The sequence below is a fragment of the Cricetulus griseus genome, assembly GCF_003668045.3.
Source record: "Cricetulus griseus strain 17A/GY chromosome 1 unlocalized genomic scaffold, alternate assembly CriGri-PICRH-1.0 chr1_0, whole genome shotgun sequence".
NCBI classification, from domain to species: Eukaryota; Metazoa; Chordata; class Mammalia; order Rodentia; family Cricetidae; genus Cricetulus; species Cricetulus griseus.
The window spans coordinates 150044748-150059298 of record NW_023276806.1 but is presented as its reverse complement, the minus strand read 5'-3'; the positions used below and the strand labels follow the sequence as shown (position 1 = coordinate 150059298).

General features: G+C 48.3%; 1 protein-coding gene across 2 annotated transcripts in view; it reads left to right on the top strand.

Moving 5' to 3' along the window:
* The first annotated feature begins 919 nt into the window (after positions 1-919).
* The window catches only part of Btbd11 (BTB domain containing 11), a 278066-nt gene continuing 264434 nt past the window's right edge, over positions 920-14551 (top strand). For both annotated transcript variants that reach the window (XM_035451736.1, XM_027392491.2), the window contains exon 1: positions 920-2081. In XM_035451736.1, coding sequence (XP_035307627.1) covers positions 920-2081 — 1162 coding nt within the window. The remainder of the gene's footprint in view (positions 2082-14551) is intronic.

Here is a 14551-nt window from a genome sequence, read left to right as displayed (position 1 = left end):
AGGGGGAGGATGAGAAGAACATGCTTCTTGTGTGGGATGGTGGGAGGGAAGAAAATCCAAGAAGCCAAAACAGAAAGTGACCCTCAGGCAAACACTTTGTGAAGCACTGAGTGTAACAAACGACAATAGGGAGGTCGTTTGCCGACTCTCTAACAGCGGGAACTAGGGGAGCGACAGTGGCAGGATGGCGGCTTCCCTCTCCTTTTCCAAGCTTCTGTGGGTCCTGGTTTCTTAGGCCGCTGCTCCCTCTTAGCCGCAGTCCTGGTCAAGGCCGGGGGGCGTGTCTGAGGGGCGGTGCCGCATGCAGAGGCGAAATTAAAATAAAAACTAAGCAATTAGCATTCTCCGATTCCATTGGCTCTTCGACGGCCCTGCTTTGCATATACCCGCCCTCTAGCTGCCTAGGTTTGCTGGGGCTCAGCAGGGTTTTGCAGCCGCCAGGCTACGGCGCTTTAGTGCGGGGCGGGAGCTCTGAGATCCGCGGCCCGGATCCCGGAGCCGGGAGCCGGCTGCCCGCCGAGCAGCGGCGGCGCTATCTGGGGTGGTCTCGTTCCTACCGACATCTGTGGCCAGCGCCCAGAGGCTTCTGCATCTCCCGGTCCCAGGGAGAAGAGGGCCAGACACTTTTATTTTGGATGAAAGGCGTGGGTCCTGGCAGGAGCTTCCCTCCGGCCTGGCTTGCGACTCAGTGCGCCCTAGCGCTGGCCCGGACTCCAGAAGATGACTTCAGTCTCCATCGTACATCTTCCAGTGGTGACGGCTCAGGGAGGCAAGCGATAGTAGTGGCACTTGCTGGCAACGCCAGGTGGGAAAGTGAGTCTAGGCGACTAGGGCTGTCCCCGTGGCCCCCGGTGCCCACAGCTCCTTGCCTTTCCTTCCCCTGGGCTCCCCGGCGGCCGCAGCATGAAGTGGCGCAGCGATGGCCAGGAGAGGTAAGAAGGCGGTGGTGCGAACGCTGGAGGATCTGACGCTGGACTCGGGTTATGGTGGTGCGGCGGACTCTGTGCGCTCCTCCAACTTGTCTCTGTGCTGTTCTGACTCTCACCCGGCGTCCCCGTATGGCGGGAGCTGCTGGCCGCCTCTAGCTGACTCCATGCACAGCCGGCACAACAGCTTTGACACCGTCAACACTGCCCTGGTGGAAGACTCCGAGGGGCTGGACTGCTCTGGCCAGCACTGCTCGCGGCTGCTGCCGGACCTCGACGAGGTCCCCTGGACCCTCCAGGAGCTGGAGTTGCTGCTGCTGCGCTCGCGGGATCCCCGGGCAGGCCCAGCGGCCCCCGGCAGCCTGCCTAAGGACGCACTGGCCAAGCTCTCGATGCTGGTAAGCCGGGCTCTGGTGCGCATCGCCAAAGAGGCGCAGCGCCTGAGCCTGCGCTTCGCCAAGTGCACCAAGTACGAGATCCAGAGCGCCATGGAGATTGTGCTGTCCTGGGGCCTGGCGGCGCACTGCACTGCTGCCGCGCTGGCGGCGTTGTCTCTCTACAACATGAGCAGCGCTGGCGGCGACCGCTTGGGCCGTGGCAAGTCGGCACGCTGCGGCCTCACCTTCTCCGTGGGCCGCGTGTACCGCTGGATGGTGGACAGCCGCGTGGCGCTGCGCATCCACGAGCATGCGGCCATCTACCTGACCGCCTGTATGGAAAGCCTCTTCCGGGACATCTACACGAGGGTGCTGGCCTCCGGGCTACCCCGCAGCTGTAGTGGTCCCTGCCCTGGCTCCAGCTCCGGTTCTGGCCCAGGCCCCGGCTCAGGCCCTAGTGCTGCCCCTGCCGCGGATAAGGAGCGCGAGACGCCTGGAGGGGGAGCGGCGAGCGGTGGCCCTTGCAGCGCAGCCAGTAGCGCCAGCGGGGGTAGTAGCTGTTGCGCCCCGCCAGCCACGGCGGCGACCGCAGTCCCGCCGGCCACAGCCACAGCCGCGGCCGCCGCCGCCGCCGCTAACCATCACCACCACCACCATACGCTTCACGAAGCTCCCAAATTCACCGTGGAGACACTGGAGCACACGGTCAACAACGACTCGGAAATCTGGGGGCTGTTGCAACCCTACCAACACCTCATCTGTGGGAAGAACGCCAGCGGTAAGTGGCTGCACCAATGCATTCCTTCTCTCACCCAACTCAGTCAACTCCGGGTTTAAGTTTGCTCCGTGTCCCCCTCCCGCGTCTCTGTGGCCACTTGCGCTTTGAGGTGTCCCCCAGACTGGAAACAGCTAGGAATCTTCAGGTTCATTCCTGAGCTTGGGATCCGCGTAGTTGACACTGGTATAAAGGTCCCAGAGCACACACGGTTCCGCCCACCCTGGGCTGGGCCAGGAGATGGCTGCCTAACCGCAGCATGCGGGCAAAATCCAACATCCTTTTATTTTACATTTAATTTAGTATGTTATTTTATTCGGATCAGACTTGAGACTTTTGAATCTAGTACATATGTTCTAGAACCCTGGCTTAATCTTCAAGGTGCCACATTCCAGTGCCATATCCGAGTTTGGCTAACATCACTTCTCTGCCATGCAATTCTCTCACTAGCCCCAGTCTCTTTGGGGTCGCTGTAGGTGCGCTGGGAAGGCTTGGCTGGCTGTGGCGAAGGTGGAAGGGTAGAGCTGGGTGGGCCTAAAAATGTCGAGGGAGGTGTATGTATGTGGTGGTGGGGCAGCGACACTGCATAGCTCCAAGTTTCCCCGAGCAGTTTCTGAGCACTGAAACCCACAGCTGGAGGAGGTGGGAAGACCTAGAGATGGACAAGACCATGAATTCCAATTTTCGGGCTCTGGAGGGCCACTAAGGACCCGAGCAGCAAGAGGGAGGGACTAAGGGCGTCCTTTTCTGCGAGTTGTGACATCCCCTCATCGCGCCCCACTGGAGGGCGCTGGATGGGTTTGAACCCTGGGTCCTGGTGGCAGAGGGGGTGGTGCTGGGGCGTTTGTTTTCCCAGGCTCGAGCTGGCGGTCCCTGTCTGCGAAAGCCAGAGCTAGACACTTCAAAGCTTCAATTTTCCACAGGAAATGGTAGAAGAGTAACTGGAGACTCTAAAAGCGAAATAAAACTTTGCTACATATTCCAGGCGGTTTGGCTGGAGGTTGCATGGTCGGAGTGAAAAAGCAGCCTTTCTGGGTTGATTTCATTCATGTTGCAGCCTGTCTGTTTCCTCCAAGCTGAAGGAGAGATGCATCTGGCCTGGCTTGACTTCTGGGGTGCCAAGCATGTACATGTGGGTGTGCCCACGCATGTGTGTGCAAGTACCTTGTGAGTGTGCATAGGATCGGTCCAGCAGGCTTCTGGGGCATAAAGCTCCAGCTTACACCGTTTGTAAATTTACTGTGATGGACTCTCTGGATCCTGTAACCTGGATGTGATCATAGCGTGGGAGAGGAAGAGAAAAGCAAACCGTGGAGTGTGTGTGTGTGTGTGTGTGTGTGTGTGTGTGTGTGTGTGTGTGTGTGTGTGTGTGTGTGTGTGTCCCTGTGCCTGCGTGCGCTGGGGGAGGGGCTAGGATCAACCTTGATTGACAATCCTGGAGATTCTAGTTTCTCTGCCAGAGCCCTTCCCCCCTATTGCCCTAAGGCATACTCCCCAGAGTGCAGGGCACACACAGGCATGCACAGACACAGTCACACACAGCAAGCACCCAGGACATCCCTCTGTGAATGGAAACATCTGGTGATAAAGCATGAGGCTTCCTGTGTGCTTTTTCAGGATGAGGGATCCACCTGCAACCCCCCCCCCAAGTTTTAAATTGTTCTTTGTTTGGAAGCCTACCCTCACCCTAAAAGCACAGACCTGCTTAGTTTTCCTCCCCTGTACCCCCACACCCTCCACATCATCCCTTAGTGTTATCTCAGCACTCCAACTCCTTAGCTTCCTCTTGGGGTTCTTTTTCTCCCTCAGGTTTCTTTTATGTGGGATTCACTTCCCCCTCCCCACTCTGAGGAAGCCCTAGGCTATAAACACCCTCATCCTGCCCCACCTCTGTCTGCCATTCTCCTAAATTGAGATTGGGGGTGACTTTCTGGGCCTGGCCCACTTGTCTGCAGAGTGCAGGTTTTAATACACAATGTACCCCTATCTTCTCTCAAAGCTCTCTTAGAAGCCAATCTTTTTCCAAACAGATTTTACTTTTAGGGTCTTTAACCTCTTTTAAAGACAGCATTTGTGTTTATCCCTTTTGGAGTAAGGCTAATTTAAGGGGAGAGAAAACCACAGGGCTTGGCTGCGGGCAGGGTGAGTGAGTGGCGGTTTGGCCTTGAAGCCATCACAGACTTCCCCATATCCACATCTCAGCTCCTGGGACTCAGGGCTCTTCCTTCAGCCTTTTCTGGCCCCAAGTACACTTATTTCATCTTCATCTCTTCATCTCTCCATGGGCTTGTTCAAAATGGCCGGGCATGCATACAGAACAGCTAAGGAATGAGTGATTAATGTTTCAGGCATCCAAAACATACACTAAACATCAAGCCTGTTTCTTCAACTGTTTTGCATGGCAGTCTTTCTGACCTACAAGCCTTACTGAGGACCACACACCTTCCACAATGGATTTTCCACTTTTAACTCAGTAGTATCACTTATTTATTCGTTTGTGGAGTCATCTGTTCTTCAATACGTATTGAACACTTTTTAAATGCCAGGGACTGAGTAGACACTGGGTAAAAGGCAAAAGCAGCCAACATGTTCCCAGGATCACCATAATACATACATAGATAGATACATACATACATACATACATACATACATACATACATACATCCTCTGTGTTCCGTTTGTCTAGTGCTGCTGTCAGTCTGGGGATGTAGCTCAGTTGATAGAGTGCTTCCCTACCATGCACAAAGCTCTGGGTTCAATCCCCCAGCACTCAATAAACAACTCAGGCATGTAATGCTAGCAGCAGAAGTGAAGAAGTTCAAGACCATCCTTGTCTACACAGCAAAGTTTGAGGCCAGTCTGGCTTGTATGAGACCCTGTCTCAAACAAATATGCAAAAGTGCTACTGTCCTCTCCCTTGTACAATGCAAGAAACCAAGGCACAAATGGAGCTTAAGGGCATTGCTTGTTTGAATGCAGATGGTCTACCTCAGGACCCATACTTAGTCACTGTGCATGTGTAACTTCAGTTACAGATGAGTTCCCGCCTTCAGGCCATCCCACTTCATTACCCACACAATTGAGCACTGACCTCCATACAATTTTCTGTTCTTTTTGTTCCCACTTATACACCTTCTATACCTGATAATCTAAATTGGAAGTGCTGAATTTTGTGTGGTTTTACATCTTCCAAGCTGAAGGGAGGACCTAATGCACAGCTAGAACTTACTTGATGCCTGTTGAATTGAGCAGCTGTTGTACTGTATTGTACAATGATGCTCTCAAAGAAGCTAACTGCCTTCTGAACTTCTTGAATTTCGTTTTTAATTATTAAGTGCGTGAGTGTATGTACACAAAATGTGCCATGGCACCTATGCAGAGGTCAGGGTGAATGACAAAAAATAAAATAAAATAAAATAAAATGGAAGGACATGACTGCTCCAAGCTATGGTGGAGGAGGTTATTGTAGATATGAGGGAGGGCAGAGGTAGAGGCAGAGCATCTGGGAGAGGCCAGAGTGGTCATGACCCTGAGCCAGGCCCTGTGAGGAGAAGGGGAGGGAGGAGGGAAGAGCCAGAAGACCAAGAGGGTAAAGGGTAGACCAAAAGAGGAAAAGAGAGACTCAACTGGTGTAGCTGGCAGGAGCCAAGAGAGACTAGATGAGTCCCAGACGTTTCTCCTTTGTTTATTATAAAGGGTAAGGAGATAGGAAGGGTGAGTGGTGAGGTGGGAACAAGGGCCTGTGCTTTTGAGACTGCTTCCTGTTGTCTCAGGGAAGGGGCAGCCCAGCCCCTGGGCTGGGTGCCAGCAATACCCTGGAACAGGTAGGGACTGAGAGATGCTGGGAGAGCCTGGCAGCCAGGCCTGCTTTCACATGTAAATAGGCTCCTCAGTTAGCAATTTGTCTTGGGTTGGAGACCCAACACCCCAGTCTTTTTGTTGATAATAAATGATAATGGGCGATACAATCTTTTTCTGTGACTTTTCTTGTTGACATTGGGGCGCTGTTGTTAGGGATCCAAGAAAGCTGGAATTTAGCCAAGGCTAGGAAGAGACAGACAGGAGTGAAGGCCTTCACTTGTGGTCCAGGCCTGGGGGACCATCTGGGCATAGATGCTTTGGAGCAGTTTGTGAGGCTAGCCTCGTTGGAGCCATGTGGGATGCAAATCCCGAAGGGACATAGGGCTGGCGAATTTGGAGCAGTTTTCAATCTAAAACCATGGAAGTCAGAAGACACTTCTGGGTATCAGTTCACTCCTTCCACCATGTGGATTCCGGGGGTCAAGCTCAGGTTGTCAGACTTGGTGGCAAGCACCTCTACCCTGGAGCTGTCTTGCCAGTACTTGAACCCTCTTTTGAAGGGTTTTTGACTTTGTCTCACACATACTGCCACCTTTGCAACTGCCTCTCCTTTGGATTTAGGTACTAAACTGCCAAGACTGGGGAATCATGCAACTAGTGGGACTGGGTTCAGAAAGCAAAGAGCACAGGGGGCCAGCATTAGCTGGGCAGGGCTTGGGTCTAACATCACCCGGGCAGGGATTGGAGCATGATTTTTGTGGTACTGTAAAAACTCTTCAGACCTAGGTTTCCTTATGTTAATTTTTAGGTGTTTTGAAGAGCCTGAGCATCAGGGAAGAGACCCCAGGGACTGGTGGGGTTTCTGTGGTATGTGAACATTTGATTTGATCCAGTGCACTGACACTGAAAACAAGAAGAGGGCAGAAGACTTTTGTCACACCTTAGTTACTGTTTCTTAAATGGAACTCAACCTGGAAGTCCTAGATCACCAATCATCTGCCCTCCTCCCTAAGGGGATGCAACTCCTCTACTTGTAATTACTTTCTACTACTGAAGATAGTCTGCTCATTCAGTTTTTAGGGTGGCAAACTTAGCCACTGGCCTTTTTAAGGGCATTTGCTATGGAATCAGTCTCCAAGGCCACACCTCCTGGATTTGGATTCCAAGACTGCTGTTCTCCAGTTGTTTGTTCTTGGAGTTCCAGAAGCGGGGGCCCTCAGCTGTAAAAATGAAGCTTGTAATTATGAGATTGTTTGTCCTAAGGGTGTCAGTCTGGTGCCTGGTAGGGGTAAAATGGTGGTGGCAGCTGTGATGATAATCTGGTACTGTAATATCTCCCTTCTCTGTCACACTGATTCCATGTCCCCATATGCTCACTGTGGAGGGAACCAGCAGGGACTGCACTTTAATTGGGTCTCCATTTCTTTATATGGCCAGGACCATATAGTTCTGTATACCTACTTCAGGAACTGACCTGTGAGCATAACTCCATGACCTAAGAAAGAAACTTATTTTATTTCACTGAAAAGAAAAGCTGTCTTCAGGGAACTTCCTAAGTGATAGACATGTCCCAATGCTGATAGAGGTATCTGTCTAATTTGCCCAGATGCACCCTTCATGAAATTTTGCTTTGTGCATTTCTCTGTATTGTAACATACCCTTCAGGGGAAGAGGCATGATTTCCACAAAAGCCACAGGGATCCTCGCATGAAGTTTTGTTAGACATTCAGAAAATTCTTCAGGGAAGGCTGGAAGAGTCATTATAGTTTGGCCAAAGCAGGGAAAGATTTTTCTGTTTAGAAATATCCAGTCTCCAGTCTTGGTTCCCCGTCTTCTAGCTGGTGAATTACTGTGATGAATTTTGTTTTTTGCATTCATGTGATGAGGATAACATTAAAAAAAGAGAGAAACACACATTTACAAAACCAAAGGAAATGCAAACCTACCACGGAGAACAATTACAGGATTAGCCCTGATCTGGTCTGTGGATGTGCCAGCTTCATAGTAGGCGCTTCCTGATACAGCTCCCTTTTAAAAGCAGGTTGTTCAGGCTGCTGCTAACAATGCTTTTGGGTTATGAATGGTCTCTCTGCTTTCAGGAATCTCCAATCACTTTATAAACATTAATTAATGTGAGCCCTTGCCTCAACAGCACAGTTGAGTTGGGTGGGTTGACTCCCAGGTCCTCTGCTTTTCTGTGACCCTGTGGATACTGAGTCTGCACTAAATGCTTGCTCGGCAGTTTTCCCACCATGGAGCTGGTTGTGCCCTTCTGTGCTGTGTTGTGGCTCCGTTGAACAAAATGTCTTACGAGGAACTCGGTGTCTTCATGGAGCAGCAAAACTGTCTCGGGAGCCCCACCTTGCCATGCCTTTGGGCTCGGAGTATATTTTTAATTAACTGGCTCTTTGTAAATTAAAGCTAGGAATTTGGGTCAGTAGAAGGTTATTTGTTTTTTCTTCGCAGGCATGTCAGTTCCTTGTTGGGGTGTTTGCAAGCTGTGTATTTCCTGAAACAGTGTAATAATGCCTACTAAACACTGAGGGATCAGTTGGAGGCCCAAGATCACCAGTGGGGTACTGATGACCTTTGAATTGGAATAATCTCCTGATTCTAAGTCTATTGCTACCTGTAGCCTTGGACAGATAACAAGCTCACCTATAAAATGTGTCTGATTATCATGCACTGAGAGGTAAAATATAAACCTGTAATTAACCCCAGAGTCAGACTCCCTGTCAGCCCCAGGTTTCCCATCTGTAAAATGGGTATCTACTATAGGAACAATAGCTACATTTGCAATGCTTATTATGGACCAAGCACTGTTTTTAATGACCTCTATGGATTATAATTGTTACAATCACATCAGTTGATATAAAAGACAATCTCCAAATCTCAGTAGAAGGTCATTGTTGTTCACCTAAACTCTGATTGAATAAAACGTGGGCTGGAGGAAGTCAGGAGTGTCGTTTAGATATCAAGGCCTGGCTGATTAGGAGTTTTGCTTTGTGTATCTTCAGTGTGTAGCCTGCAGCACCTCCTTTGCATCCATCCAGCCAAAAGAGGAGGAAGTCTGATAAAACAAGGGGCTTAAGAAAGCTGTTTATAGGACAAGTCACTTTGTTCATCTGTCACTAGCCATATCTAGCCACATCTGTCTTGTTACCAAACATACATGTCTTCACGGCATTTTCTTTTCTCTCTAACCATTGCTCCTGACTTGGTATTCAAGATCTTTGCATGATTCTCAGTCCCATTCACTGTGTTTAATGGGACTATTCATGGCTTGGGAACTTGTAGCCATAGTGATGTGTTACTGCCTATCTGCATCCACACACCATACTACAAAAGGGTGGGATAACCACAGTGAAACTCACTCTTGGGAAAGGGACTAGTGAGAGACACCTGGCAGGCACTGGTCCTTAGTAGTTATGAGAGCTTGTCAAGTACACCCTGTGTGCATGGCCATGGGTGACAATTTGGGATTAGGACTGGATTCTGCTCTCTGGAAAGAATTTGCTGGTTCATTGTTCTCTGCACTCTCAGCTCTATTCAGCGTGAAGATTTTCTTTTTCTTTTATTCTTCTTGGCCACACTCAAAGTGGGTCTTGCAAGGGATGGCCTCTTTAAAGGCCCCAAATCTTTTGTAATAGAGTTATTCTCCTTGAACTTGTGGGTACCAAGCATTATTTCATTGCTGTAACAATAAGACCTTTAAAATCCAAGCTTAGAGATTTTTGCCAATGTAATTTAGTGGGGTTGTCATCTTGCCGTTGTATTAGTCAGCTTTGAGTCACTAGGCTGAAATGCATGAAGCAGCTACATTTACAAAGAAAAAAGGTTTGTTTAACTCATGCAAGGTCATGGTGCCAGATTTCCCCCTCTTCCATCAAGGATTCCATGGAAATTGCAATTGCAAGAGTCAATGATTAAAATGTCGGTTGGAGTGGGGCCACCTTTTAAGTCAAGGATAGAGAGAAAGGTAGAACTAAACTTAGGCTTTTAAACATCCTTTTTAGGCAAACTACCAAAGAGTCACTCAGCCATCTTCCAAAGGACATCCAAAGTGACTCCAAAGTTCATCAACTAGATCCCACCAATCAGAAGCACCATCTTGGGAATCAAAATTTTAATCACAATGAACTCTTGGTGGATGCTCAAACCACTTCCAGAGACATCCAGAGTGTTAGCAGCCATACTCACAGTTATTTCTGAACCAAATTGTATAGCCTGGATCATTTGTTGCATCTTTGCAACACCCCCCCACACACACACACACTTCTCTTTCTTAAGTTCATGGCAAGCACGTTGAAGCTTTTAGGCTTATGGGGAGGTTTGTAGCCCTAATCTTGTATTTATTTCACTTACATGTCTTCTTAATCTTTTTTCTTATTGTTTGAGGGTCTAGAAATTGTTGTCTTTTTTCACTTCTCTACTATTTATTATTTTCTAATTTGACTTGCAAACAGGCTTATTTGTACTGCAGCTAATAACTGCTAAACTCAATCGGAGTTTATCATCACATTCTATTGCCATATCTCCCCTAACCTCTTTCTACAGAGCTACAGCTCATCGGGCATGAGTCCTGATGTCTAAATACCACAGAAGACAGTTGAACCAAACATTTACCACTGCATAACACGGGGCTCCAGTGTTCCGCCTTCTAATCATGTCACGTGTATTAAGCACTTCACTTCTGGTAACAATTTCTATAATAGAGTAAGACTAATTAATGTATCTGGTAAACCCTAATATCTTAGTGGCAGAACACAATAAAATTGTTTTCTGGGCTGGGAGTGTAGCCTAGTGGTAGAGCATTTGCCTATCACACACAATACCTTTGATATGTGGCACTGCAAAAACAAACAACAAATTTTGTTTTCTTTTTCATGTAGACTCCAGTTGATGGAGTTGTTGCATGCGAGGTTTTTGTGGGACTGTTCTGGGCATGGGTATGCCAATCTGTTCTCCATCCCAATGACCACTACTCTGACACATGGTCTTAACATAGATACAAGGAGCTGGGAGTTGTGGTTCCTTGATAAGCAGCTAATGACCCCAACCCCAAATTTACACTCTTTGTATATCTAGCCACTTCAATACCTGTAGGTAAGTATTACCAACACTATTTTTTTTTCAGATTGGGAAATTGAGCAACAGAAAGTTTAATGACTTTGCCTAAGGTGACAATGGCTTCTAAGTAGCCAAACTGCATTTGCATGTCAGTCTCTCTGTACTTCCTTAAGAATGTGAAGATCGATGTGTTATAATAAATATGAGATGCTCATTCTGCTCTCTCTCCCATGACACACACTGAACAGCAGCCAGCTTTGTCTTTATTACTGATGGTGTCTTCCTGTGCTGGAAGTGGTGAGGATTACGGAGATGAAGCTCTCAGGCATGGGAAAAATACAAGGTTCGAGGGACTCAAGTCCCAAGAAGTTCAGGAAAATTGAGCCAAGCACCTGTCTTTTCTACTCTGACACCCCTCACCTTTTGTTGACAGAGGGGACTGTCACCTCCTGGACCAGATGCTATTCTGGGCTTTCCATATCTTCCATTTCATCTGCACATTGATCTTGTGAAATGAGTGTTTCTGATCTCCATTTTCCTGGGAAGGAAACTAAGGTTTCACTAAGTTCAGCTGTGATGTGAGCAGCCCCAGTACTGTAAGTGAGGGGTTTAGGATTTGGACTCTAGAGCCCTGGCTTTGGACTGTTAAAACCCAGTGGAGAAATCTGAATCCCAGGAACCACTATTGCACCCAGAAGAAGACCCTTAGCACAACCAACAGGTCATGGCTTCTTTTAGCACCAGTAGCTACCCTGATGATCAATATATGTGAGCATGGGACACTTATAACCCAAGCTAGTGTCCTCCTCCATGGCTTCTTGGAAAGTCACTGCCTAGCTCTTCATCTGAGCACAGTGTAACCTCAGCCAAGGCCCAGTGGCAGTGGCTTGCTCACTATCCCCAAGGGATGCTCTGTCCATACTCTGCATTGAGGGCCATATACCATTTGACACACAGAACTGAAGGCACAGGTCAGGGGCACACGATGTGAGCTTAATCCACTTCTCTTGTGATGGAAGCTAAATTTGGTCTTCCCCAAGAATTACAGAACCCTGTGTTAGGGGAACCAAGGTAAAAAAAAAATTCTGCTTTTACTCCCTTAAATCCAGGTGACATCAGGAAAGTCACTTAATCTTTCCAGAGTCAGTTCCCACACCTGTTTAATAAGAATAATGACAGTTCCCTCTCATAGGTTGTTGTTGGGAGGATTGAACAAGTTACCTCATGGAAAAGTTGGGTGCCATAATAAGTACTTAATGCAGTGGCTATTATTTTTAAATGCTTATGTAGTCCAAGACTCTGTGCTCCCAGAACTATGCCTACTGGGTGTACAAGTAATAATATTCTTGGGATTCAACACTTAGTGACTGGGAAATTGGTAAGTCACCTAGACTCTCCATGATTGCCTTCTCTTGTTCAGTGAGACTATCAATGAAGCATGACCCAGGGCTAGTGGGAGGTGCCTACCATGCAGAAATTGGTGACTTTATTCTGTTCCTTATGGCTGTCTCCACAGATGCTGTGTTAGATATTAGGCAACATGGTCCCTACCTTCCTGGGGCTTGTAGGTTTGTGACAAATGTTGTTTGTCATCAAAATAACAATGCATACGTGAATTTACATCTTGGATTTTGATACAATGGAGAAATTTACTAGGTTGTGTGTCTCTCCTGAAGTTTTTGATATGTTTGGGAGCATGTGGGTGGTCTCTGTGAAGAGAGCTAAGCTTGAGTAGGCTTAAGCAAGGTCTATTTGGTGGAGGGAGTGAAAGAGTGTTCTGTAGGTGTAAATAGCATGTGCAAAAAGGCCTGTGGCAGAGCAGAGCCTTGTGGGAAAGAAGAGGAGCCTGTGTGGCTGGGATGGGAGAAGAGAGAATTGAAGGGAGCCAGGGAACTGTGAGACCAAGCATCTGCCAAATTAAGTCTCTGTTGGGGTCCCTGGAGAACCTTCAAAAGTACTTTCTCTCTCTCTCTCTCCTCTCTCTCTCTGTCTCTCCTCTCTCTCTCTCTCTCTCTCTCTCTCTCTCTGTGTGTGTGTGGTGTGTGTGTGTGTGTGTGTGTGTGTGTGTGTTTGTCCCTCTTCATATATGTTGTATTTTGGGAACGCATGTGTGCATTTATTTATGGAGATCAGAGGTCAATGTCTGGTGTCTTCCTTTGTCACTCTCCACCTTATGTTTTGAGGCAGTCTCTCACTGACCCTGGAACTCACTAACCCAGCTAGGCTGGCTCCAGAGAGCCTCCTGTGTAACCCTACGTCAGTGCCCAGTGCTAGTATTGCAGGAAGAGCCATATTTGAATTTTTTTTTAAATGTGGGTTCTTGGGATCTGAACTCAGGTCTTTATGTAGCAGATTCTTTATACAGACCTTGGGGAGCACTTTAGGTGGGAGTCTATGATTAAATCTGTATTGTAAAAGGTTGGTTACAGTGCAGAGAAGGAGTGAATGTGGGAAGACCAGTTAGGTACTGTCATCCCTCCATTTGATATGAAAAAGAATCTGAGGATGCAAGACCTTTGGGCACTTGTCCAGACAATCAACAGCAGAATGGGAACTCAGGTCTCAGGAACCTCAGACTGACTTTCTATTTCATCATTCCAAGGGAGCCCGTGGTTCCAGTGGTAACACTTTACTAATGGGGAAACTGAGGCCCAGGGTGAGACATTGCCTTGGCAAAGGCTGCCAGGCAGAGCTGAAGCCAGCATTCATGTGCCCAGATTCTTAGTCCACTTCTCATCCATTCTCACCTGGGAAGGAGACCACCTTCTATTGTCTTCTGATCACTTCCAGGAAGCAAAGCCCCACTGTGGCATCTCACATTTCCTGTGAACACAGGAGTGTGCAGAGGTCTGTTAGGTATCTGCTGAGCCAACTAGAGCAATGGCTGTGAAGACCTGATGTACTGAAAGAGGATTGGATGAACCTCTCTTTGCACATTGACATCTGAGTGCTAGTCAGGGTGGCTGCCAGAGAAGGGATGGAAACCTCTAAGAGCTGTGACTACCTTAGAGGTCATGGGAATTAACTCCTTTTCTTTGGGTGGCATGTCTTATTGTTTGTCCCTGATCCAGAACATAGTACCACCCAGGGAGCTGTGGTGAGCATCAGGAGTCTGTAAGTGTGAATCACCCCTTTTTTCCCCCTGGATGCCTCTAGGAAGCTGAGAGGCAGACAAGCCACTCCCTATTTGACCTTCTGCCCCTCCTCTTCTGCCTTTGGTTTGTCAACTCCAACTCTGAGGGGTCCTGTCCTGAGCCAAGGCAGACTTGCCTCTTGCAGGTCAGGGTGGGTTTAGAATATTCTCAAATGATGCCTTGTATGTAAATTGTGCCTGTGGCAATGGCTACTGGGGTGATGCCCACAGAACCATGTGAGTTTGGATTAAGGTCAGAGCTGTGCTTGGGAGGAGAGAATTGTCAGTGATGGCGGCTAGTGCACTGGGTTTTAATAGGTGCTCCTAGTCAGCATCCTGCCTGGGTCACAGTGGTGACATAGGCCTTCAGGAGCCTGCCAGGGAGGATATGACGAGGATGTGACCCTATAAGAGACTGGTGCCCTTGCCCAAAGAGCAAGAAGTTGAGGAGAACATGAAGTATCTGCCC